We start from the raw sequence: 23,965 nt of genomic DNA, 5'->3' as shown, positions 1-23,965 counted from the left end.
ATGGACAAGGTGTGCGCCGTGTTCGGAGGCTCCCGGGGCATCGGCAGGGCGGTGGCCCGCTTGATGGCCCAGAGAGGGTATCGATTGGCCATCGTCGCCCGGAATCTGGAGGGGGCCAGAGCCGCGGCCGGGGACCTGGGCGGTGGGTACCGACCGGGGTCGCACCCCCTCTTCGCGCGGCCAGTGTGGGTACGAGAAGCCGCCTTGGGTGCCCTCCCCGCCATGCTGGGCGAGGGGTGGCGCAGACGTGCTCGGGTCTCACGCGGAGGCCCGCGCGCGTGCGCATGCGCAGGCAGTGCCGCCTCGGGCCGCTGGCGGCTGCTCTAGTACGCGGTGTGCGTGGGCTCGCTTCCCGGCGTCCACAGCGTTGAAGCACTGTTATGCCCTGATGCCCTTCACCAAGGGACAGTGAGATTGTTCCGCCAAATTCCGCTAAAATTTCATCCCCCCCTGTCTATTAGGAATGGATTCGCAGTTGCTTTGCGAATTTAGGCTCTGGCTGGTAGTGAGACGGGGTGCTGTGAAGGATCGAGCTCGCAGCTAGAGTTAGGAGGGCTGGGCTCAGAGGCACCTAGTTCACTGTCGGGGCAACTTTCTTCACATAGGTCTCCAGAGGTTTAAGAAGGTAATTTTAGTGTTAATGTACCACTCAAGGTTAGCCGGAAAATAATTGTTTCCCTTTTTTTTTTTAAAAAACGGCAGTGTTAAGTGGTATAATGTTGAATAAAGACTGCTTTCTTTGAAGCTTAATTTTCTTTTTTTTTTTTGTATTTAAACATTCCAGAAAGTGGACTTTTAAAAAAGCAGGTAACAGTTTTTAGTAAATTTTTTTTCATGATTTGTGCTTTCAGCATTTTAAAAAACAGCTTCCTGCTTTGTTTCATCTCTTCTAATAGTCACGCTATAGTAATAGCCATGTAAGATTGTGCCATAGTTAAACAGAAAAACCCTAGAGTTTATTTCAAAGCCAGGAAACCAGTTCGACAAGAATGTAACTGAATTAAACATTAAGCGTATATATGCAAGCGTGTTCAGTCGTGTTCCACTCTTTGCAACCCCATGGACAGTAGCTGCACCAGGCTCCTCTGTCCATGGAATTCTCCAGGCAAGAATACTGGAGTGGGATGCCGTTTCCTTCTCCAGGGGATCTTCCCAACCCTGGGATTGAACTCGTGTCTCTTGTGCCTCCTGTATTGCAGGCAGATTTTTTACTGCTAAGCCGCTGGGACTGTCTCAAATTTACAAAACAGGAATATAAAACTGAGAACTGCTGAGCTAAATGGCATAGGGTCAGTGTCACAACTGTAGATATTTGTAGGTGACTCATACAAAGTGTTACAAACATGGGAAAGGTGCTCCCCTTAAAAAGGTGCTTTACGGGTTACATTCTGTTGTGTTACTTTGCTTCTGCTTGTTCCCCGCCTTCCTCCATCCAGTTTCTTAGACTGAACTCATGCGATCAGGAATCTGGGACTCAATCGTCCTTTATCTCGAGTTCTGGATAGAACAGATCTAAGGCCTCCCTGGTGGCTCAGACGGTGAAGAATCCCTCTGCAATGCAGGAAGACTCGGTTTGGATCCCTGGGTTGGGAAGATCACCTGGAGAAGGGAAATGGCTACCCACTCCAGTATGTTTACCTGGAGAATTCCACGGACAGAGGAGCCTGGGGGGCTACAGTCCAAAAGGTTGCAAAGAGTCAGACCCTCCTGAGGGGAACATGACTGAATAATTGACACTACTACACTAGCTCACAGGACTTCCCTGGTGGCTCAGATGGTAAACCGTCTGTCTACAATGAGGGAGACCCAGGTTCGATCCCTGGGTTGGGAAGATCCCCTGGAGAAGGAAATGGCACCCCCCTCCAGTACTATTGCCTGGAAAATCCCATGGATGGAGGAGCCTGGTAGGCTACAGTCCATGGGATCGCAAAGAGTTGGACATGACTGAGCGACTTCACTTCACTGACACTAGCTCATAGTAGATGTTTGATGAGTGTGTACTGCATCATTTCTACAACCAAGGTATACTTTATTAGTAACTCTAATTTAATTTTGTTGTGTAGGAGATCATTTGGCATTGAGCTGTGATGTTGCCAAAGAACATGATGTTCAAAATACGTTTGAAGAGATAGAGAAAAATTTAGGTCGTGTTAATTTCTTGGTAAATGCAGCTGGAATTAACAGGTTGGTCACAAATTTAAGTACATTTCTAATTTTTTTTCCTCCTAATTTTCTTTTGATCAATATGAGTTAGTATATTAACTTGTTTTACTTCTAATTGGAAGAAAAGTTATGTATTTTAAAATTTGGTCTGTCAAGCTGCACTCTCTTTTCATTGTTTTATATTGAGATTATAATAAGGGTTTCATTTAGTTTTTGTGTGTGTCAAAATGTTATTACAGAGTAAAAAAACCCTTTTGAACTAAACGTGTACTATTGGAATAGTTATATGTGTGTGTAGTACAGGTGTAATATAATGCCTGGGAAGTGTACATATTAAGGGTACAGTTTAGTTTTAACATTGTAATCAACACCCATATTGAGCTGAAGAACTTTACCAGAAATCCAGAAGACTCTTGTTTTCTTCCCAATTAGTACTTCCTTTTAGGTTACCACTGTTGTGACTATATGTTTCCTCACAGATCAAGTTTAAAATGGGCTCTCCAGGTGTTCTAACTCAGAGGCAAAGCTCTTCTTATATTCTACTTTTAGAAAAAAAATGTTATCTATTTCTTGACTTTTTAATTTGTCTTGCCCCATTTTTAAATCACATGGGATTGTTTTGGTTTGATTTTGCTTTTTTGGTAGGGATAACCTCTTAGTAAGGACAAATACTGAAGATATGCTGTCTCAGCTCCATACTAACCTCCTGGGCTCCATGCTGACCTGTAGAGCTGCCCTGAAGACAATGATTAAACAGCAGAGAGGGTCCATTGTGAATGTAGGTGAGTCTTTACCTCTGCGTGTATAGTATTATCTCATGGCACCACAGAAATTTAATCAACTGATTTGGAGTTTATTTACCTGTGAAACTTGGACAGAATGTGTCTTTATTACCCATGGAAAAAGCATTTTATAAACTGATTAATAGGTGAAACACGAATCACCCATTCACATCCTTCTAGTGGTCAAGCAGGTGTTATGGAGTGACACCACCAGGTACTGGGGAAGTGACAGCACTGCCGGGAGATACCTGACCTGAGGCACCTGGCTTTGGTGTCCAGAGGCTGTGTGGAATAGCTCCAATCCAGCAGGTTGTTGCTGTACACAAATGTGGTTCAGTTTGACCCGCTCTTTTGCATGTTTAAGAAAAATTGGGCACCCTGATTCTTACATGAAACCACATTTTCAAAATGTGATCAAGGAAAGAAAAACTTGCAGTTGGTGAGGGCTAAAAAATGACCTCTGTAGCAGCTGTGTGTGTCACTAGTAAATCCAGCACAGAGGTCTGTGAGGAGGTTTACTTAAGAGGATAACCTTTTCAGTGTTAGAATGGATGTTAAGTAACTCCTGGGCTTCAGTTCACCTGCCCCATAGGGCAGAGTGGAGTGTGTGCCTGTAGACTTTAAAACACAGAGTGACTTGAGATTTTGTTTCAATGTGGTAAATTGAGAATAGCAGCATGCCCGCCACCTCCCATTTAAGTGGTGATACCTTATAGGCCGCAAAAAAGGGATGCGGCTCCTTAGAGTAAGTGACCCTACTCTAAAACAGGAAGTGTCTTTCCAAGCCAGAATACAGAGTGCTTCCTTTTTGAAATTGACTAAAGGAAAGAATATTGTGCTAATAAGAATTAGAACGTTTTGGACATTTACCCTTAAAAACGTGAGAGGTCGATTTTCTTCTGAAAGATTAGTAACTGAGCTGACTTTTGCTTTCTGACATAGCCAGGTAATGATCTGGGTTCTTGTAAGCTGGTATACTACCATGCACATCTCTCCTGGTAAAGGGGGTGTATTTGTTCAGCTCTGAAACATCCCCTCTTTAGACATGCACAAAACAAATCCCCTATCAGCCTTTTGCTTACATGCAGACTTTTAGACTTGTGCTGTAAGTCAATAAAATAGACTATTGAAAATAAGTTAGGGGTCTCTATAACAGCCCACTCCAGTACTCTTGCCTGGAAAATCCCATGGGTGGAGGAGCCTGATAGGCTAGAGTCCATGGGGTCGCTAAGAGTCGGACACGACTGAGCGACTTCACTTTCACTCTTCACTTTCATGCATTGGAGAAGGACACGGCAACCCACTCCAGTGTTCTTGCCTGGAGAATCCCAGGAACGGAGGAGCCTGGTGGGCTGCCGTCTATGGGGTCGCACAGAGTCGGACACGACTGAAGCGACTTAGCAGCAGCAGCAGCAGCAGCAGCAGGGGTCTCTTATGACCAAAGGGGTTACTGTAAATTTCTGGAAAGGACGTTGGTATTTCAGAAGTTACCACTTCGCAGAGGAACAGCTGTGTGTGGTGGAACCACGGCTGTTCAAGCCTCCTGCTCAGCCTTGCCTCCAAGTCTGTACTTTTATTTTTTGTGTTTCTCCTTGTTTCTCTTCCTCCCCCAAACCCCTTTCTCTATCCACCTGCATTTCCTCTGTCTGATCAGAGTGTCTTTTTCACTCTCTGTGTACTCCTCCTTTTTCTTCCTTTGTCATTAACTAACATATAACACCTAATATGGATAAATATTTTATTCTTGGACTTGCTGATCATAAGAAGTATTTGGAGTGTTTTTTTTTTTTTTTCTAAAATTAAATTACTTTCTCAAAAATTTTGTGAGGTTCTCGGTTACTTTTTATATTACATGAAGGAAAGTTACATGGCTCAAAATAGCCTGGAGTTAAAACTCCCCTCCAGGTCCTCCCGGAGAAGGCAATGGCACCCCACTCCAGTACTCTTGCCTGGAAAATCCCATAGACAGGGGAGCCTGGTAGGCTGCAGTCCATGGGGTCGCTAAGAGTCGGACATGACTGAGCAACTTCACTTTCACTTTTCACTTTCATGCATTGGAGAAGGAAATGGCAGTCCACTCCAGTGTTCTTGCCTGGAGAATCCCAGGGATGGGGGAGCCTGGTGGGCTGCCATCTCTGGGGTCGCACAGAGTCGGACACGACTGAAGTGACTTAGCAGCAGCAGCAGCCAGGTCCTCACCACCATTCTGTGCAAAACAAAGAACTCTCTCACCCAAAGAAAAAAATGGACATCAAGGTTGATTACCAGCTCCCAGCCTGTCTAGCCTCTGGCCGATCTCCAGAATTCCTTGCCCCAGCCATTTAAGAGATAACTACTCGGAACAACCTTGGAGAAGAACAGGTCCCCTTAAGACAGTAGCTTTCCACATACATGCCTATGTATCCTTACTCTTTCCTTGGGTTAGTGCAGCAGCTCACTAATCTGAGTGCTGCCCCTTCTCGCCTCATTAAAGGTGATCTGTTCCTGTAAAGTGCTGGTCTGGTTCTTTTTCCAAACCTTGTCTTCTCTAACTCCCTTACCCTACATTACATATACAGGTCACTGATGCAGAAAATGACTTCCCCAACTTCTGTTCTGCAAGAATTTATTTGCATACAGTGGATACTTGGGTTATAAATTATTCTTTCAAATTCATATAATTGAGCCACCCAAGAATCTTTATATTAGGCAGTACAAGTTGATACATCTCTGAAGGTAACTAAATTACAATTTTACAAAAAGTTTACAGTAGAAGCTTTGCTAATTTAATCAACAGTAGTTGAAATTTAATAAAATTTATCTTCAAATGAACTGTTTTTTAGCTGGGAATAAAAACCTCATGCCTGTGTTGTACGTCATAAAATCAGTCTTGACCTGGCTTATCTGTTCTGGTTTTAACCTCTTCCTCCTGGAAGCCTCTATAAACTCTGTAGACTTTTTATCATGTTCCACCTCCTCAGAGATGAGTATGAAGTGCCTGTCATTTAGTGGATCAGTTCTCAGCCCCTGCCTAGTCCTCTGGGTTCTACATGAGCTTCTTTTGGCCCCTGTTTCTGAGCAGACTCAGACTCTTAAGTCTTGCTACTCAAATGACAATCGTTAGTATTCCTCATTTTAGCAAAAGGTAAGGGCTTATACCTTGTCTGTTTACTACAGACTGTCTGAACGTGCAGAATAATGACCCCATGAATGTGGTTTGAATTTGCTCTCATTTCTTTTTCTAGGAAGTGTTATTGGTTTAAAAGGCAATTCTGGCCAGTCTGTATACAGTGCCAGTAAAGGAGGATTAGTCGGATTTTCACGTGCTCTTGCCAAAGAAGTAGCAAAAAAGAAAATTAGAGTGAATGTAGTTGCACCAGGTGAGTGGAAACTTTTTTCTTTTAATTTATGTGAATCTATGGTTTTATAAACGGAGAAGGCAATGGCAACCCACTCCAGTACTCTTGCCTTGGAAAATCCCATGGACAGAGGAGCCTGGTAGGCTGCAGTCCATGGGGTCGCTAAGTCGGGCACGACTGAGTGACTTCACTTTCACTTTTCACTTTCATGCATTGGAGAAGGAAATGGCAACCCACTCCAGTGTTCTTGCCTGGAGAATCCCAGGGACGGGGGAGCCTGGTGGGCTGCCGTCTATGGGGTTGCACAGAGTCGGACACGACTGAAGCGACTTAGCAGCATGGTTTTATAAAATAATAGCAAAGACTGGTCTTGTGTTAGTAAGGACACCACTGTCACCAAGCACTTCTCAGGAGTCTGGGGACAGGAGCAGGGACCCCACAAGAAACATGGAGCATGGTGATGGTGGGGTTTGAACTCTGTCTGATGGGGCTGGGGGCTGAGACTCAGGCCAGGCATGCTGTATCTGTGCTGGACACAAGAGAAACTCCCCATTTTAAAGTCAGGCATAACTTGGAACTCTCAAGAACTGAATGTACAAATGTCAAGTAAATGGGGTGAGGCGTATTGGTGACATATATACTGCAGTTGGGCCCAAGTTGTATCCCTTTGCAGAACTGTTTGCATTTTAATTGTCTTTGTCCTCTTTGGGGATGTGTTATCGACTTGCTGCTCACTGGGATACAGTGTTTGCTAATTTAGATGTCATCAGTTTGTCAAAGCAGAACTTTTCAAACAATGCATCCATTCCCTAATATAGTCCCTGCATCTAGATTAAAGAAATAACACATCTTTATATTTAAAATATCTGAGTAGCACTGTCATACAATGTGCTTTTCATAACAGTACGAATCAGAGGAGGTAATCCAACAAGGCTGCCTTGGTGATGTCCTTTGCACATTTCATGACATAATCGCCTGCAGTAACCGACTTACTGATAACCTGAGAGACTCTGCGGGTTTGGTTCCAGACACCCAGCAGAACGCGTATCACAGTAAAGCAGTCAGCAAACTTTGTTTCCCAAAGCACATAAAAATTATGTTTATACTGTACTGTAGTCTATTAAATGTGCAGTAACACTGTATCTAAAAAACCAGTGTTCATACCTTAATTTAAAAATACCACAAGATCGGATCCTCTTTGACCCATCTCCTAAACTAATGGAAATTTTAAAAAAAAAGCAAATGAGACCTAATTAAACTTGAAAGCTTTTGCACAGCAAAAGACACTATAAATAAGATGGAAAGGCAACCCTCAGAATGGGAGAAAATAATTGCAAACAAACAATTGACAAAGAATTAATCTCTAAAATATATAAGCAGCTCATGCAGCTCAATATGGGAAACAGAAACAACCCAATCAAAAAATGAGAAGACCTAAACAGACATTTCTGCCAAGAAGAAATCTAGATGAGCAATAAACACGTGAAAATACGCTCCACATTGCTCAATAAGACACAGGTACACCAGTGTTCACTGTAGCACTATTTACAGTAGCTAGGACATGGAAGCAACCTAGATGTCAATCAATAGCTGAATGGATAAAGAAGCTTAGGTACGTATCAGTTCAGTTTTTCAGTCGTGTCCGACTCTTTGTGACCCCATGGACTACAGCATGCCAGGCTTCCCTGTCCATCTCCAATTCCTGGAGCCTACATAAACTCATGTCCATCACACTGGTGATGCCATCCAACCATTTCCTCCTCTGTCGTCCCCTTCTCCTCCCACCTTCAATCTTTTCCAGCATCAGGGTCTTTTCCAGTGAGTTGGTTTTTTGCATCATGTGGCCAAAGTATTGGAGTTTCAGCTTCAACATCAGTCCTTCCAATGAATATTCAGGACCTGTTTCCTTTAGGATGGACTGGTTGGATCTCCTTGCAGTCCAAGGGACTCTTGAGTCTTCTCCAACACCACAGTTCAAAAGCATCAATTCTTCATCACTCAGCCTTCCTTATGGTTCAACTCTCATATCCATACATGACTACTGGAAAAACTATAGCTTTGACTAGACGGACCTTTGTTGGCAAAGTAATGTCTCTGCTTTTTAATATGTTGTCTAGGTTGGTCATAGCTTTTCTTCCAAGAAGCAAGCGTCTTTAATTTCACGGCTACAATCACCATCTGCAGTGATTTTGGAGCCCAAGAAAATAAAGTCTGTCACTGTTTCCATTGTTTCCCCATCTATTTACCATGAAGTGATGGGACTGGATGCCATGATCTTAGTTTTCTGAATATTGAGTTTTAAGGCAGATTTTTCACTCTCCTCTTCCACTTTTATCAGGAGGCTCTTTAGTTCTTCACTTTCTGCCATCAGGGTGGTGTCATCTGCATATCTGAGGTTATTGATATTTCTCCTGGCAACCTTGATTCCAACTTATGCTTCATCCAGCCCAGCATTTTGTATGATGTACTCTGCATATAAGTTAAATAAGCAGGGTGACAATATACAGCTTTGATGTACTCCTTTCCTGATTTGGAATCAGTCTGTTGTTCCATGTCCAGTTCTAACTGTTGCTTCCTGACCTGCATACAGATTTCTCAAGAGGCAGGTCAGGGTCTGGTATTCCCACCTCTCAGAATTTTCCACACTTTGTTGTGATCCACACAGTCAAAGGCTTTGGCATAGTCAATAAAGCAGAAAAAGATGTTTTTCTGGAACTCTCTTGCTTTTTCAGTGATCCAGCGGATGTTGGCAATTTGATCTCTGGTTCCTCTGCCTTTTCTAAAACCAGCTTGAACATCTGGAAGTTCATGGTTCACATACTATTGAAGCCTGGCTTGGAGACTTTTGAGCATTACTTTGCTAGCAAGTGAGATGAGTGCAATTGTGCGGTAGTTTGAGCATTCTTTAGCATTGCCTTTCTTTGGGATTGGAATGAAAACTGACTTTTTCCAATCCTGTGGCCACTGTTGAGTTTTCCAAATTTGCTGGCATACTGAGTGCAGCACTTTCACAGCATCATCTTTTAGGATTTGAAATAGCTCAACTGAAATAGTGCAATTCCACTTCCACTAGCTTTGTTCGTAGTGATGCTTCCTAAGGTCCACTTGACTTCACATTCCAGGATGTCTGGCTCTAGATAAGTGATCACACCATCGTGATTATCTGGGTCGTGAAAATCTTTTTTGTATAGTTCTTCTGTGTATTGTTGCCACCTCTTCTTAATATCTTCTGCTTCTGTTAGGTCCATACCATTTCTGTCCTTTATCGAACCCATCTTTGCATGAAATGTTCTCTTGGTATCTCTAATTTTCTTGAAGAGATGTCTAGTCTTTCCCATTGTGTTGTTTGCCTTTATTTCTTTGCATTGATCACTGAAGAAGGCTTTCTTATCTCTTCTTGCTATTCTTTGGAACTCTGCATTCAGATGCTTATATCGTTCCTTTTCTCCTTTGCTTTTCACTTCTCTTCTTTTCACAGCTATTTGTAAGGCCTCCCCAGACAGCCATTTTGCTTTTTTGCATTTTTTTCCATGGGGATGGTCTTGATCCCTGTCTCCTGTACAGTGTCACAAACCTCCATCCATAGTTCATCAGGCACTCTATCAGATCTAGGCCCTTAAATCTATTTCTCACTTCCACTGTATAATCATAAGGGATTTGATTGAGGTCATAGCAGTTTTCCCTACTTTCTTCAATTTGAGTCTGAATTTGGCAATAAGGAGTTCATGATCTGAGCCACAGTCAGCTCCTGGTCTTGTTTTTGCTGACTGTATAGAGCTTCTCCATCTTTGGCTGCAAAGAATATAATCAGTCTGATTTCGGTGTTGACCATCTGGTGATGTCCATGTGTAGAGTCTTCTCTTGTGTTGTTGGAAGAGGGTGTTTGCTATGACCAGTGCATTTATTAGCCTTTGCCCTGCTTCATTCCGCATTCCAAGGCCAAATTTGCCTGTTACTCCAGGTGTTTCTTGACTTCCTACTTTTGCATTCCAGTCCCCTATAATGAAAAGGACATCTTTTTTGGGTGTTAGTTCTAAAAGGTCTTGAAGGTCTTCATAGAACCGTTTAACTTCAGTTTCTTCAGCATTACTGGTTGGGGCATAGGTTTGGATTACTGTGATATTGAATGGTTTGCCTTGGAAACGAACAGAGATCGTTCAAATACTGCATTTCGGACTCTTTTGTTGACCATGATGGCTACTCCATTTCTTCTGAGGGATTCCTGCCCACAGTAGTAGATATAATGGTCATCTGAGTTAAATTCCCCAATTCTAGTCCATTTTAGTTCTCTGAAGCCTAGAATGTTGATGTTCACCCTTGCCATCTCCTGTTTGACCACTTCCAATTTGCCTTGATTCATGGACCTAACATTCCAGGTTCCTATGCAATATTGCTCTTCACAGCATCAGACCTTGCTGTCTGAGCCACCAGGGAAGTTGAAACATGTATTACTGTATGTAAAATAGATGGCTAATGGGAAGTTTCTGTCTAACACGCAGAGCTCATCCCACTGCTCTGACAACCTGGAGAGTGGAGATGGGAGGGTGGGTGGGAGGCAGGATCTCGAGGGAGGGTTTATATATGTACCTGTGGCTGATTGATGTTGTTGAACGGCAGAAACCAACACAACATTGTAAAGCAATTCTCCTCTAGTTAAAAATAAACTAAAAAATACTTTATTGCTAAAAAATGCTCACCATCATCTGAACCTTCAGTGAGTCAGTCTGTAGTGCTGACATCAGTGGTCACTGATTACAGACAGCACAGCAAATACAGTAATAATGAAAAGTCAGAAATACTGTAAGACTCACCAAAATGTGACCCAGAGTCGTGAACTGAGCAAAGGCTGTTGGGAAAATGACACTGATCGACTTGCTTGATCCGGAGTTACCACAAACCTGCAACTTGTAAAAAAACCAAAAATGCAGTATCTGCAAGGCCCCTTAAATCAAGGTCAGCCTGTACTCCAGAAAGCCAGTGTTTGTAGAGAAGAAAGTATTAATATCACAGGTCACATACGTTTGTTTTCAAAATGGAGAAGATGCCTTTCACTGGGTGTCACTGTGCCTCAGAGAGCTACCCCATATTCACATTAGAATTTCAACACAGAGGAATTTGAAGGAAAAAAGATACTTTACCCAGACTTAGGAGGGAGAAATTCTTTTGAAAAGTGACTCTGAAGTAGTCGATTTTAACAGTGATTGTAGCTGTAGTTGCTTCTTTAGTGAGTGAAGGGGCCTCTGTGTGATTCCTTTTATATCGTACAAACTTTAGGTCTTTCTGTGTTTTTCATAATATGATCTTTCTAAACTGTCTGGATCTTCCAATTTTGTAACTTTTACCTTTATGTTATTTGCCTTTTGACAAATTACTAGTTCATAAATATTGCCTGGATTAGTTGAGACTAATAAAAAGGTGCTAAAACTCCAATCTGCGTTCTCTCTCGTGAGCTGGTATGACGGTAGGCTTGGTTATTGTGCTTTCAAAGACAATGGATGCCCTCCTGTACTTTTGCTGGCTGCCACGGGACCTCTGTCCCAGCTTGCTGAGGGCACTGTGGCTGGTGCGCTGGGGGTTCGTGAGGAGGCTGAGGGCGACCTGGGCCACTCTGCCCAGTGTGGCCCAGAGCTGCCCACCAGCAGGGACTGGGGCACTGTCAGGAGTGGCCTGTGTACCCATTGAGTGGCTCCATATCTGTAAACATTTGAGAAGTGACTCGATAGGTGCATTCTTTTTTTAAAGGTAATCCCGTAGTGGCCCTGTGGTCTTGACGGTGCTGTGTGTGTGTGCGCGCTTCGTGCGGCCCAGTTGGGTGTTAGTGTTAGCCGACTTTAATGTGCAAAGTAGATGGTTTGTGGGTTGGGGGCGTCTGTTATGTGCTTCCCGCTGTTTGGATTGTAGTAGTGTGGGTGATGGAGAGTCAGCTCTGGGTCACAGTGAGCTGCAAGCTGCATGCTTTGAGCATGATGTAAGTGTGCCTCACTTCTAGTAACTTATTCAGCAGACTCCCTGAGTGTGTCCCGTGTGCCAGGGTTGGCAGTGCTCCAGATTATAAACACGAATAAGGTGTTTGTGTCACAGGGAAATAAGTGCAGTGGGAAAGACAGGCGTGTAAACAGATAATTACACTGCCATGTGATGAATGCAAAGTAGGTACCCGCATGATGCTATGGAAATGCCGGAGAAGGAATGCTGAATTCTGTCAGTCAATTAGTTGTTAAGGCAACAGACTAAACAGTGCGAATTCAGTTTGGTCCAAAGGGAAATTTTATGAGTGTTAGGGAAGTGTGCTTGTGTAGCCTTTCTAGAGATATTACTTTCCAGTGCAATTTACACTGCAGGAAAGAGAAAACCTGTTGCCAGAAGTGTGGATATTGAGTAGAGTGACCTTTACTATGTTATATTGGCTGTAGTGTAATATATGAGATTGACTATGCTATAAGCCTGGTATGGATATGCTTCAGTAACCAGAAGCGAAGTACAAGCTGAAATGGTAGCATCTAATTGATTCTATGGGTTATTTGTTAATTTTAGATAGTGATTTCAACCAGATTCTTCAGATCTTTGAACAGAGCTGAGAAACATCGGAATTAATATTTTTATATTTTTAAGTTTATTAACTTTTTAGTTGAAGGATAATTACTTTCAGAAGTTTGTTGTTTTCTGTCAGACAGTAACATGTACCAGCCATAGGGTGTATATATATCCCCTCCCTCTGGAACCTCCCTCCCATCCCACCCCTCTAGGTTGCTACAGAGCCTGTTTGAGTTCCCTGAGTCACACAGCAAATTCCCATTGGCTATCTATTTTACATATGGTGATGTAAGTTTCCACTTTACTCTCTCCATACATCTCACTCTCTCCTCCCCTCCCTCCTTTTCCATAGGTCTGTTCTCTATGTCTGTTTCTCCACTGCTGCCCTGAAAATGCATTCTTCAGTGCCCTCTTTCTAGATTCTGTGTATATGCATTAGTATACGATATTTATCTTTCTCCTTCTGACTTACTTCACTCTGAGTAATAGGCTCTAAGTTCATCCATTGGGTCCTCAGGACTGACTCAACTGTGTTCCCTTGCGTGGCTGAGTAATATTCTGTGGTGTGTCTGTTTCACCGCTTCTCTACCCATCCGTCTGTCAGTGGACATCTAGGTTGCTCCCACGCTCCAGCTATGGTAAGCAGTGCTGCAGTGAACACTGGGGTACGTGTGTCTTTTTTTTCAGTTTTGGTTTCCTCAGGGTATATGCCCAGGAGTGGGATTGCTGGGTCACATGGTGGTTTTTAAGGAATCTCCATACCGTCTTCTGCAGTGGCTGTATCAGTTTATATTCCCACCAACAGTGCAAGAGGGTTCCCTTTTCTCCACATGCTCTCCAGCATTTATTGTTTGTAGACTTTTTGATGATGATCATTCTGACTGGTGTGAGGTGGTATCTCATTGTGATTTTGGTTTTCATTTCCCTAATAATGAGTGATGTTGAGCATCTTTTCATGTGTTTGTTAGCCATCTGTATTTCTTCTTTGGAGAAATGTCTGTTGAGGTCTTTTTTTTTCCACTTTTTGACTGGGTTGTTGAATATGTTTATTTTTAATGTTAGTTTTCCTGGTCACCTTCAAGTGGAGATTCTGATGAAGGAAAAATCAGTTAAAAAGCAAATCATAATAGGAAAAACAAAGAACAAGCAAATTAATAAATTAGCCTATCATTTGCTTCCTAATGATTTTTAACTTTTTAAAGATAAGTTAGTTGCTAATTTTGGTATTACATTAGCTATGAATTTCCCGTCGTTGATAAATGTTACTGATTATTATTGAACATGAGAAACAGAATATTTGATAAATTGAAACTATCTATTTTGGATACATTACTTTTAAAACTGTGTTTTCAATAGATAATACAAACACATGGTACCAAATTAAAAAGTACAGAGAAGCTTACAGTGAAAAGTGAGTTGTCTTCTGGCCATTCAGTGCCTTCCTCAGAGGCAACCTCTGCAGCTGCTTTTCTCTGTATTTCACTTACAAGCTAGTGAAGTGTGTATGGTGTGTGTATGTCGTTTTCTCTGCAGTTCATCTATAAGCCAGTTAAGTGTGTGTGTGATGTGTATAGTTTTCTCTGTATTTCATGTATTACCGAGTAAAGTGTGTGTGTGGCGTGTGTAGTTTTCTCTGTATTTCATATGTAACTCAGTAAAGTGTGTGTGTGTATAGTGTTCTCTGTATTTCATATATAAGCCACTGACATGTGTGTGTGTTCTGTCCATGAGGCAGCCTCTGCGATAGCTCTAAGGGACTGATGCAAAGAGCCAAGATACATGGGAGTTTTTGTGATGAAAGCCAGGTCATCAGAACATCACAAGGTTACTGTTTATTAGAGGAAACCAGACCTCTCAAATTAAGAAATCTAGTGCTTCTCTGTGTATGAAGATGCAAGTGTCTGGGCTCCCTGAAGTCACTCCTCTGACGTGCGCTCAGCTAACGCCCGGGCCAGCGTCCTGGGCTCCCATCCTGAGACCCCTACAGGCGCAGTGTTGGGGCGGGGTCCCGCAGGGCACGGCCTGCAGTGGGCAGCAGCCCGTCGGTGTCTGCCCGGAGGCCCTCAGGGCTCAGCGATGCGGGTGCCCATTGCAGCAGCCTTTGTTCGCTCATGTAGCAGCAGCACGTGTCATTCACAACACACGCATGTAAGAGTGTCTGTACCTTGCTTTCCTCATAGAGCGGTCTCTGCTGGAGTTGAGTCCGTGTGATTACATGTAGAACTGTTTCACTTCTTAAATAATAGCTTTCTGGCAGTGTAACTGACATAGTGTAATTCGCCCATTTAGACTGTCTGATGTACTGGGTTGAGTGCAGTCACACAGTTGTTCCATCATCACTGTGGCCCACTTGAGAACACGTATTTTCATCATCCCGAAAGAAACCCTGGAGCCCCGAGCGTTCAGGAGTCCCCATTTCCTTCAGTCTCCCCAGCCTTCCCCAGCCACTCACCTGCCTCCCGTCTGTCCACGGAAGACGGGTGTCTGGCCGTCTGTCCTCAGGTGGTAGAAGCCGGCGGTGTGTTTCACGGGTACGCGGGGGTCCTGTGACCTGTGCCTCCCAGTGGGCACTTCTGGTGTTGCTTCTGCTCTTCTGCTGGTTCAGCTGCTGACACTGCGGCAGTACTTGTGCGTGATTCATTTTGCCCGCACGTGAGTGCGTGTCACAGGAGACTGAACCTTTGAGGACTAAAGCGTGTGACATTTGGGCAGATGGCACAGCAGTCACGGGTTTCTCTGGGGACCCTCGGTGTCTTTGTTAGTTGCGGAGCTTTTTGCTCATGACTGGGGTGGAGGCTGGCTGGCGGGTGCTGCAGAAGCTTGGCAGACGCGGCGGACATGCCTCTCGCTGCTCTCCGGTGCTCTTCTGCGGGCAGCGGTTTGCCACGCCGCCTCCCTGTGCATTTTCACAGATGTGATATTAGGGCACACACACTTGTTCTCGTGAAAATCTTGGTCTAGCTTTTGGCGACAGTCTTATCTCCCTAAAAAAGTGTCAGGGCTTATTTTAAGTCTTTCTAGGTCCTAGGAACTTGTGTCAGAGAACAGACATCTAAGCAGGGAGCTTTATCCTGCAGGTGGTGGTGCTGATGCGTGAAGGAGGCTGACATCCTGGTGTCTTATTTAAATGTAAGATCTCTGCTATAGATCAACCTGTTCAAAACTAAAATAGTAACCAAGCCATATGGAAGTGAGACGCTGTCTGTAACTAGCCAGGCCTTCCCTGCTGGCTCAGTGGTAAAGGATCCACCTGCCACTGCAGGAGACATGGGTTTGATCCCTGAGTCGGGAAGATCCCCTGGAGAAAGGAATGGCAGCCCACTCCAGTATTCTTGCCTGGAGAATCCCATGGACAGAGGAGCCTGGCAGGCTGCAGTCCATGTGGTCCCGAGAGAGGCTGACATGGCTGAGCGACTAAACAGCAACAGCAACATAGCTAGCCACAAATGGGTGAAGGGAGTTCATTTCCTTGGGAGCCGACAGATATAAACCCTCACTGGACAAGAACCATGCCCTTGCTTTTATGAGTAAGACTGTCGGTTCCTAAGGCATTCCTGTCTGGAAGAAGTGTACCAAGCATGTGGTCATGGATGTGGAGTGCGGCTGCCGCACCCGTGTTCTCAGCTGAGCTCCTGTCCCTCCGTTCCCTCGCTGGCTGAAGGAGAACCGGCTTTGCAGCCACCGAGGCCTCTACCTGGTCAGTGGCAGTCACAATGACGTCATCTTCGCACGGTGGCACCGACAAGGGTTTTTCATTTTTACAGCCCAGCTTGAAAGGCATTCATTGTACATGTGTATGTAGTAAAATGAGCAGTAATGCGGAATTTCCAGAGCTTCATAAAATGGCATATTGCTTTGGGAGAGAGTCCTCTGGGGTCGAGGAGGGAGCAGACGTTGGGAAACAGTACAGGCATAAGTGTGGGTGCATGGAGTGTTTACAGACACTGATAGCCCTGCGAGGGTCTTCTGAGGCATGACAGAGAGTCCAGGAGCCTGTTTATTTGCAGTGCCCTGGTTGTGAATGTATTTGTAATTCAGGACCATGTTGTTCACGAGCTGCAGCATAAAATAATAGTGAAATTTGGTAGGGGCCTGGACTAGTTCCACTAGAGACTGGTTTCATACTTTTGACTTGATTCCTTCATTTTTTTAATTTTATTTGACTTTGGGAGATGGTATGTATGAATTTTAAGCTGCAGATATAGACTTAGGGCAGTTAAGCTGCTGTCCATGAGCGTATAGTGGTGAATACATGGTGTGATACATTTGTCAAAACCAGACAGCTGTACAACCCAGCGGGTGAACCCTGACGTGAGCCGTGACTTTCTGTTGGTCCGTCGTGTAGCACACTCAGGCAGGGTGTTAATACTTAGGGGGTGCTGGGGGAGGCAGTGTGATAGGGGCTTGTGTGGGGACTCCCTCACCTTTCTGATCAGTTTTTCTGTAAACCTGCAGCTGCTCTAGAAAATAAAGTCTATTATTTGAAAAGTAAGCTTCTGGCAGTGAGAGAATGGTGCCTGGGTTTGGGACAGGTTCCTACTCTGCGTGTCCAACATCGTGTCCAGGAGCAGATGCCAGCACCAGGGACAGCTGCCTTCCTCACAACCTGGCCTCTGCCCCCAGCTCTGGACTGGCAGCCACTGCTAGGCTCCCTGACTTACAGGTTCGTTGAGGAGTTTGTTCTTGTTTAATCACTGTCGTACCCGACTCTGCGACCCCATGGACTGCAGCACGCCAGGCCTCCCTGTCCATCACCAACTCCCGGAGTTGACTCAAACTCATGTCGTTTGAGTCAGTGATGCCATCCAGCCATCTCATCCCCTGTCATCCCTTTCTCCTCCTGCTCTCAATCTTTCCCAGCATCAGGGTCTTTTCAAATGAGTCAGCTCTTCACATCAGGTGGCCAAAGCATTGAAGCTTCAACTTTAGGAATGGAATTGAGGAATGGAATTCTTATTCATGTTTGTATCCATCCACCTATATTGTGCTAAAAGTTAGACCAAATATTTGGTGGTCAAATATTTTAGTGTTGAGTAACTCTTCATTGAATTAAACAAAAAAAATAAGGACTCGAATGTTTGATTATTAGCAAAATTCTGTTTCCTAAAACAAGATTTATTAATGATCTCAAATTAAATTTCCTGCAGTGAATATTTTTAATTGAGCAAATGTTTCTTAGTGTCTACCCTTTTCAACTAAACAGGCAAACGTTTCTCTTTCAGGATTCATTCACACAGATATGACGAAAGACTTGAACGAAGAACATCTAAAGAAGAATATCCCTCTGGGGAGGTTTGGAGACGCCCTTGATGTGGCCCAGGCGGTCGTATTTCTTTTAGAGTCTCCGTATGTGACAGGGCACGTCCTGGTGGTGGATGGCGGCCTGCAGCTCACCGTGTAGCCGAGCCCCGTCACTGCTGTTGGAGTCACGGGCAGTCTCTGTTGTACCTGTGTTTGCTAATCAAACCTGCTGATGCTACAGATGTTGATTTCTGTCTTCATACAAATATGTCTGTAAAGAACAGTGGGAGAGCAGCTGCGTTTTCCAAATGACACGTGTCTTATGGGCAGTGTTAGTGTCCAGTCCCTCCTCACAGGAATTCCCTTCAGGAGCCCTGGTCTTCAGACGTTCCCGCCCCTTATGAAAACAGTGTCCTGGGTCTGTGTGTAACCTCTGTATACGTCACATCATCTCCGTTGTTGTTCAGTCACTAACTTGTGTCTGACTCTTTGCAGCCCCTCACACTGTAGCCGGCCAGGCTCCTCTGTCCATGGAATTTTCCCAGCAAGAATACTGGAGTGGGTTGCCATTTCCCTTTGCAAGGGATCTTCCCGACCCAGGGATCGAACCTGTGTCTCCTCGTCTTCTGCTTTGGCAGGTGGATTCTTTACCACTGAGCCACCAGGGCAGCCGGAATCTGAGTCATTCTTAGATTACATATAATACTAACACAGTGTAAATGCTGTGTAAATAGTTGAAACACAGTGTAAATGCTATATAAATAGTTGATTTTTGGAACTTTAAAAAACATACTTAGACAGTAAAAACTTTAAAAAATATATTTTCTATCCATAGTTGGTTGAACCCGTGGCTGTTGAGGCCGGATGCAGAGGGCCAACTGTTTAGATATTTTGCGAGTAATAAAACAGACGTTATCTTAATTTATGCATTTTGTTACACAAGTAGGAAAAGCTATGAGTCTGATTGTCATTAGATACTTTGTTGTGATAGCTTACGGTGAACGGTGTTGGATTGGTGATCTCCGAAGAAGATTTAACTTGGGGACCAGGGACCAGGGTTGATCACTCAAGAGCTTTTGTGGAGCAAGAGTTTTATTAAAGCGGAAAGGGACTGAGAAAGCTTCTGACACAGACATCAGAAGGGGGACAGAGAGTGCCCCCCTCACTAGTGTTAGCAAGGGGGTTAGATACTTTTTAATTAATTATTACAATAAAAGAATTTCTCAAGTTTGTGAAAATTTTACCAGACCCACTCCCACAATTTACATTTTAGGATAACGGGATTAGAATTTAACAACAGAGAGATCCTACCAGACCCACTCCCATAATACACATTTTAAGATATCAGGATTAGAAGGTTTTCAGGAAGGAGAAACTGTGCTCAAGCAGGATACATTGTTGTTATATAAACCTTAGAACAAAGTTTAAACTGAGTTGTTTGTTGTGTAATCATCAGTTCTGGGCTTAAAGAAAAAAATGTTTTATGTGACTAAGACTAAAGAATGTAGAGAAAAAAAAGCTTTCGTCTTTTCTTCTCCCTTGAGAACCCCAGACATCTCTCTCCTCAGGGACCCCTGGACTTCTTATCAACCTGCCTAGGAATTGGCTCTCTCAGCTGTACTGGGCCGAATACTCTAGAAGTTGACCTGGCAGGCCAAGTGCAAGTTAGACAAGCACACCGAAGCAGGAGGACCTGAAGGGCATCAGGCAGGTGCCTTAGCACGCCTGCTGGAGTTGCCCACTGCAGCCCTCCGCCCATCCCCTGAATAGCCGGCTGTTACACAGGCTGAGGAGAGCAGTTAGACACAGACGTGACTGGAGTCTGGTTTCTTTGGTGGCCCTGCTTCTGTGTGAGCAGCTGGGTACAACAGACTACACTGGGCAGAGGATCCTGGTGGGCACGGTCCATGGGGCCAGAACTGGACACAACTGAGCGACTGAACCGCAGGTGTGGATGGCTGACGTGTCCTGTGGAAATCTCAGGGATGGTGTGGTCAACCCTTGGTTTTAGTACCTGGTCCAGCTATGAGTTGCATAGACCTCCAGTTTAGGATGTGGAACTGGTGTTTCATGGGTTGTGTTATTTTTTTTTTTAATTCCTCAAAACTCTCAATTAGCTGGCTTCTTAAAAACAGCATAAGAAATAATGATATTTTAAAAATTAAGAATTATTGTTAATGAAAATAATGATTCTTATGTGAAACTTTAGAAAAATAATAATTGTGAACAATCATTAGTAAATATGCAGTAATAGTGAGTGCAGTGTCTTTACAAGGAGCAGGTAAAGCATTAGTCTTAAATGAAAATACTTGTCTGAGATTAGAAATGTCACAAATTGAGTGAAAACATCAGATGATACCTATTTTGCATTGATCTCTTTTGTGAGAATAGCATGATAATTTTAAATATCACTGGGTTCAGGTTGATTTTTATTATCATTTCAAGTGTTTTAAATATTTATTGCATTTTAAAAAGTAATCTTTTTACAGTTTTATTGGAGCTGAACATCATTTTATGTAAACAGATTAATTTTATTGAAAGTTGGTACAAAAGTATGAATAGGATATAAAATGCAGACTGATAAAAATAATAAAGTCAAATCTGTGTTCTAAATCAAGATTCATGATTCCTTAAAAATTCTTTTACACTGATCTTCAAAATAGTCTTTACTGGAGAAGTCTATTCAGGAGGTAAAAAAGTCAGTGAGCTTCTGTTACCAGCCAGATTGTCTGCTCGGTGCAGAGACGGCAGCCCCATGCAGAACTGACCGCGTGGGAAAGCAGCAGTCGGCGGTTGCAAGTTCCGCAGAAAGGACACGCCTTGCCAGCGCTGACCCTGGGCTGGCTCCCCTCTCTGGCTCCTCACGATGCCGCCTTGGCTGGTGGTCAGGAAGGAAGCAGGTACCACTTGAAATAACGACATTGAGGTGTGAATTACAGATGGATTTAACATTCAGTTGTGTGTATTCACACCTTGAGAAGTGAGCCCTTTTACACTGTCCACCACTCCCACCGACATCAGACTGGTGGAGGGTGGAGTGAGGACGTGAACAGGCATGGGGAGCCTCGGCCCCTAGGGTGCTCCTGGCCAGATGCTGCAGCCAGGTGGTGGCTGTCAGTCACGTGCAGAGGTTCGACAGCTTCCGTGACTTCCTAACAAGAAAACTCAACTGAAGGTGTTACCTGGCGCTTGCGTGCCAACAGTCCAACCTGGATCTAAGGCTTTTTAGAAACTGGTTTATGGTTAAAGCTAGGGTTAACATTTTTGCATGGAACGTTTTAAAATTTGTGCTTCTATTTTTTTTTTTTCTTCCATAATCAGTTTATAAGAAGATTTTAACCTGCTTTCTAGGAGAAAATTGTATTATAAATTTGGGGGCGATGATTTACGTGAAGATGATTTAATGCGCATGCTTGTGTTATCTAGAATGAAGTGAAATTATTCTAGAATTTACGTTATGCCTTACATTGCTAGCACATTTTCCCAAGTTTTTAAGGCAGAAATATGTGTAAGTTGAAAAGTCATACCACAGCCCTAACTTGACAAACGTATGATACTTAATGATTTTAAAACTTGTTTTATGTAATTAATCTTTCAGTTACACTGAATAAATAATCTTTCAGTTACACTGTAAGTGCCAGAGGGCAGAAACCATACTGTGTTTCCATTCCTTTGGTTAAATAACTCAGTAGATATTCGTCGAATATCTATCTGCAAGGGGCTTGTGCGTCCTTTGATTCCGCCACCTTTCCTGCTCAGCTCTGAGTACATCGGGTACATTTCAGAAGTGCACTGATAAATCCTTACATGTTTTCATTCAGGGTCATCAGTCTTCCCTTGTGGCTCAGCTGGTAAAGAATCTGCCTGCAACGCGGGAGAACTGGGTTCTATTCTATCCCTGGGTTGGGAAGATCCCACGGAGAAGGGAAAGGCTACCTACTCCAGTATTCTGGCCTGGAGAATGCCACGGACTGTATAGTCCAGGGGGTTGCAAAGAGTCGGACATGACGTAGCGACTTTCCCTTCACCTTGTCGGTCACTACATGTTGCTATGGTGGTGCGGTGGGCTGGCCACTGAACTGCATCTTGTTCTCTCAGTACACATCCTGGAACAGTCTGTCACTCAGCTTCCCTTCTGTCTATTTATCTCAGATGCTTACTTTCCACTCCTAACCATTCAAATGCTAAGCTCATCAACTGTTTTCTCTTAGGCAACAGAATTGACTAATTGAGTTCAGTTCAGTTCAGTCACTCAGTCGTGTCCGACTCTTTGCGACCCCATGAATCGCAGCACACCAGGCCTCCCTGTCCATCACCAACTCCCAGAGTTCACTCAGACTCGCGTCCATCGAGTCAGTGATGCCATCCAGCCATCTCATCCTCTGTCGTCCCCCTCTCCTCCTGCCCCCAATCCCTCCCAGCATCAAAGTCTTTTCCAATGAGTCAATTCTTCGCATGAGGTGGCCAAAGTATTGGAGTTTCAGCTTTAGCATCAATCCTTCCAAAGAAATCCCAGAGTTGATCTTCAGAATGGACTGGTTGGATCTACTGCAGTCCAAGGGACTCTCAAGAGTCTTCTCCAACACCACAGTTCAAAAGCATCAATTCTTCAGCGCTCAGCCTTCTTCACAGTCCAACTCTCACATCCATACATGACTACTGGAAAAACCATAGCCTTGACTAGACGGACCTTAGTTGGCAAAGTAATGTCTCTGCTTTTGAATATGCTGTCTAGGTTGGTCATAACTTTTCTTCCAAGGAGTAAGCGTCTTTTAATTTCATGGCTCCAGTCAACATCTGCAGTGATTTTGGAGCCCAAAAAAATAAAGTCTGACACTGTTTCCACTGTTTCCCCATCTATTTGCCATGAAGTAATGGGACTGGATGCCATGATCTTCGTTTTCTGAATGTTGAGTTTTAAACCAACTTTTTCACTCTCCTCTTTCACTTTCATCAAGAGGCTTTTTAGTTACTGTTCACTTTCTGCCATAAGGGTGGTGTCATCTGCATATCTGAGGTTATTGTATTTCTCCCAGCAATCTTGATTCCAGCTTGTGTTTCTTCCAGTCCAGGGGACTAATTGAGTAATTACCACCAATTTAATCTGGAATCCTTGGACTGATAATCCAAAGGGGAATGGTACCGGTATCAGCTGGGAAATTCCCCCCCTCCACCCCCGCAAAGTTTAAACACATGTCTGCACCCCCTTCCCCGTGATTTTTCCCTCACCCTGCTCACAGTGAGGAGGGATGAGGGAAACCTGGAGATGTTTTTAGGAAACGTTTTCAGTGATTCTAAGTGTTCATTACCTCGGTAAGTTCCGACTGTACACGCGACACTGTAGTAGTCATGGGAAGTACAGTGGTGGGAAAACAAAACCAAACCCGGGTCCCTGGAGCCCACAGGCTGATGGGGCTCGGTCAGGGGCAAGCAGACCTTAAACCAGTACCAGACGCCAAAGCACAGCTGAGGTGAGCACGGGAGGGGCGAGAAGCTCCTGTTTCACCGGCACTCCTGCTGGGGACTTATCCTGTTCTGGCAGGACAGCTGAACGGAAAGTGAAGCCTTGTTCAGAGGAGCAGCATGTTGTCAGTGAGGAGGGGAGGGAAGCTGCTGAGATCACTTCAGTAGCGGTGGTTTAGCTGCCCCAGTTGTGTCTGACTCTTTCGACCCCACTGACTAGCCTGCCAGGCTCCTCTGTCCATAGCATTCTCTAGGCAAGACTACCGGAGTGGGTTGCCATTTCCTTCTCTAGAGACCACCTTAACCCAGCCGAACTGAGGTCGTGCAAGTAGCTAAGAGGAGACCTCAAATATGCATGTGCTAGGAACGCCCTGCTTATTTAACTTCTATGCAGAGTACATCATGAGAAACGTTGGACTGGAAGAAACACAAGCTGGAATCAAG

At 44.1% G+C, this 23,965-nt stretch overlaps 1 protein-coding gene across 1 annotated transcript; it reads left to right on the top strand.

The window, feature by feature from the left end:
• Positions 1 to 18,232, top strand: CBR4 (carbonyl reductase 4). The gene is made up of 5 exons (XM_068974686.1): positions 1 to 142; positions 2,064 to 2,184; positions 2,809 to 2,945; positions 6,170 to 6,304; positions 18,040 to 18,232. The coding sequence occupies exons 1-5, from the start codon at positions 1 to 3 to the stop codon at positions 18,216 to 18,218; spliced, it is 714 nt and encodes a 237-aa protein (XP_068830787.1). The 3' UTR covers positions 18,219 to 18,232.
• Positions 18,233 to 23,965: the final 5,733 nt, after the last annotated feature.

The sequence above is a fragment of the Capricornis sumatraensis genome, chromosome 6 (genome assembly GCF_032405125.1).
Source record: "Capricornis sumatraensis isolate serow.1 chromosome 6, serow.2, whole genome shotgun sequence".
NCBI classification, from domain to species: domain Eukaryota; kingdom Metazoa; phylum Chordata; class Mammalia; order Artiodactyla; family Bovidae; genus Capricornis; species Capricornis sumatraensis.
The sequence above is the reverse complement of the archived record's forward strand: the minus strand, read 5'-3'. Positions and strand labels throughout refer to the sequence as shown.

Coding starts and splice junctions, on each gene's coding strand:
- CBR4 (XM_068974686.1), top strand. CDS start 1: ATGGACAAGGTGTGCGCCGTGTTCGGAGGCTCCCGGGGCATCGGCAGG. Junction 143..2,063: donor CGCGGCCGGGGACCTGGGCG/GTGGGTACCGAC, acceptor TTTGTTGTGTAG/GAGATCATTTGGCATTGAGC. Junction 6,305..18,039: donor AGTGAATGTAGTTGCACCAG/GTGAGTGGAAAC, acceptor TTTCTCTTTCAG/GATTCATTCACACAGATATG.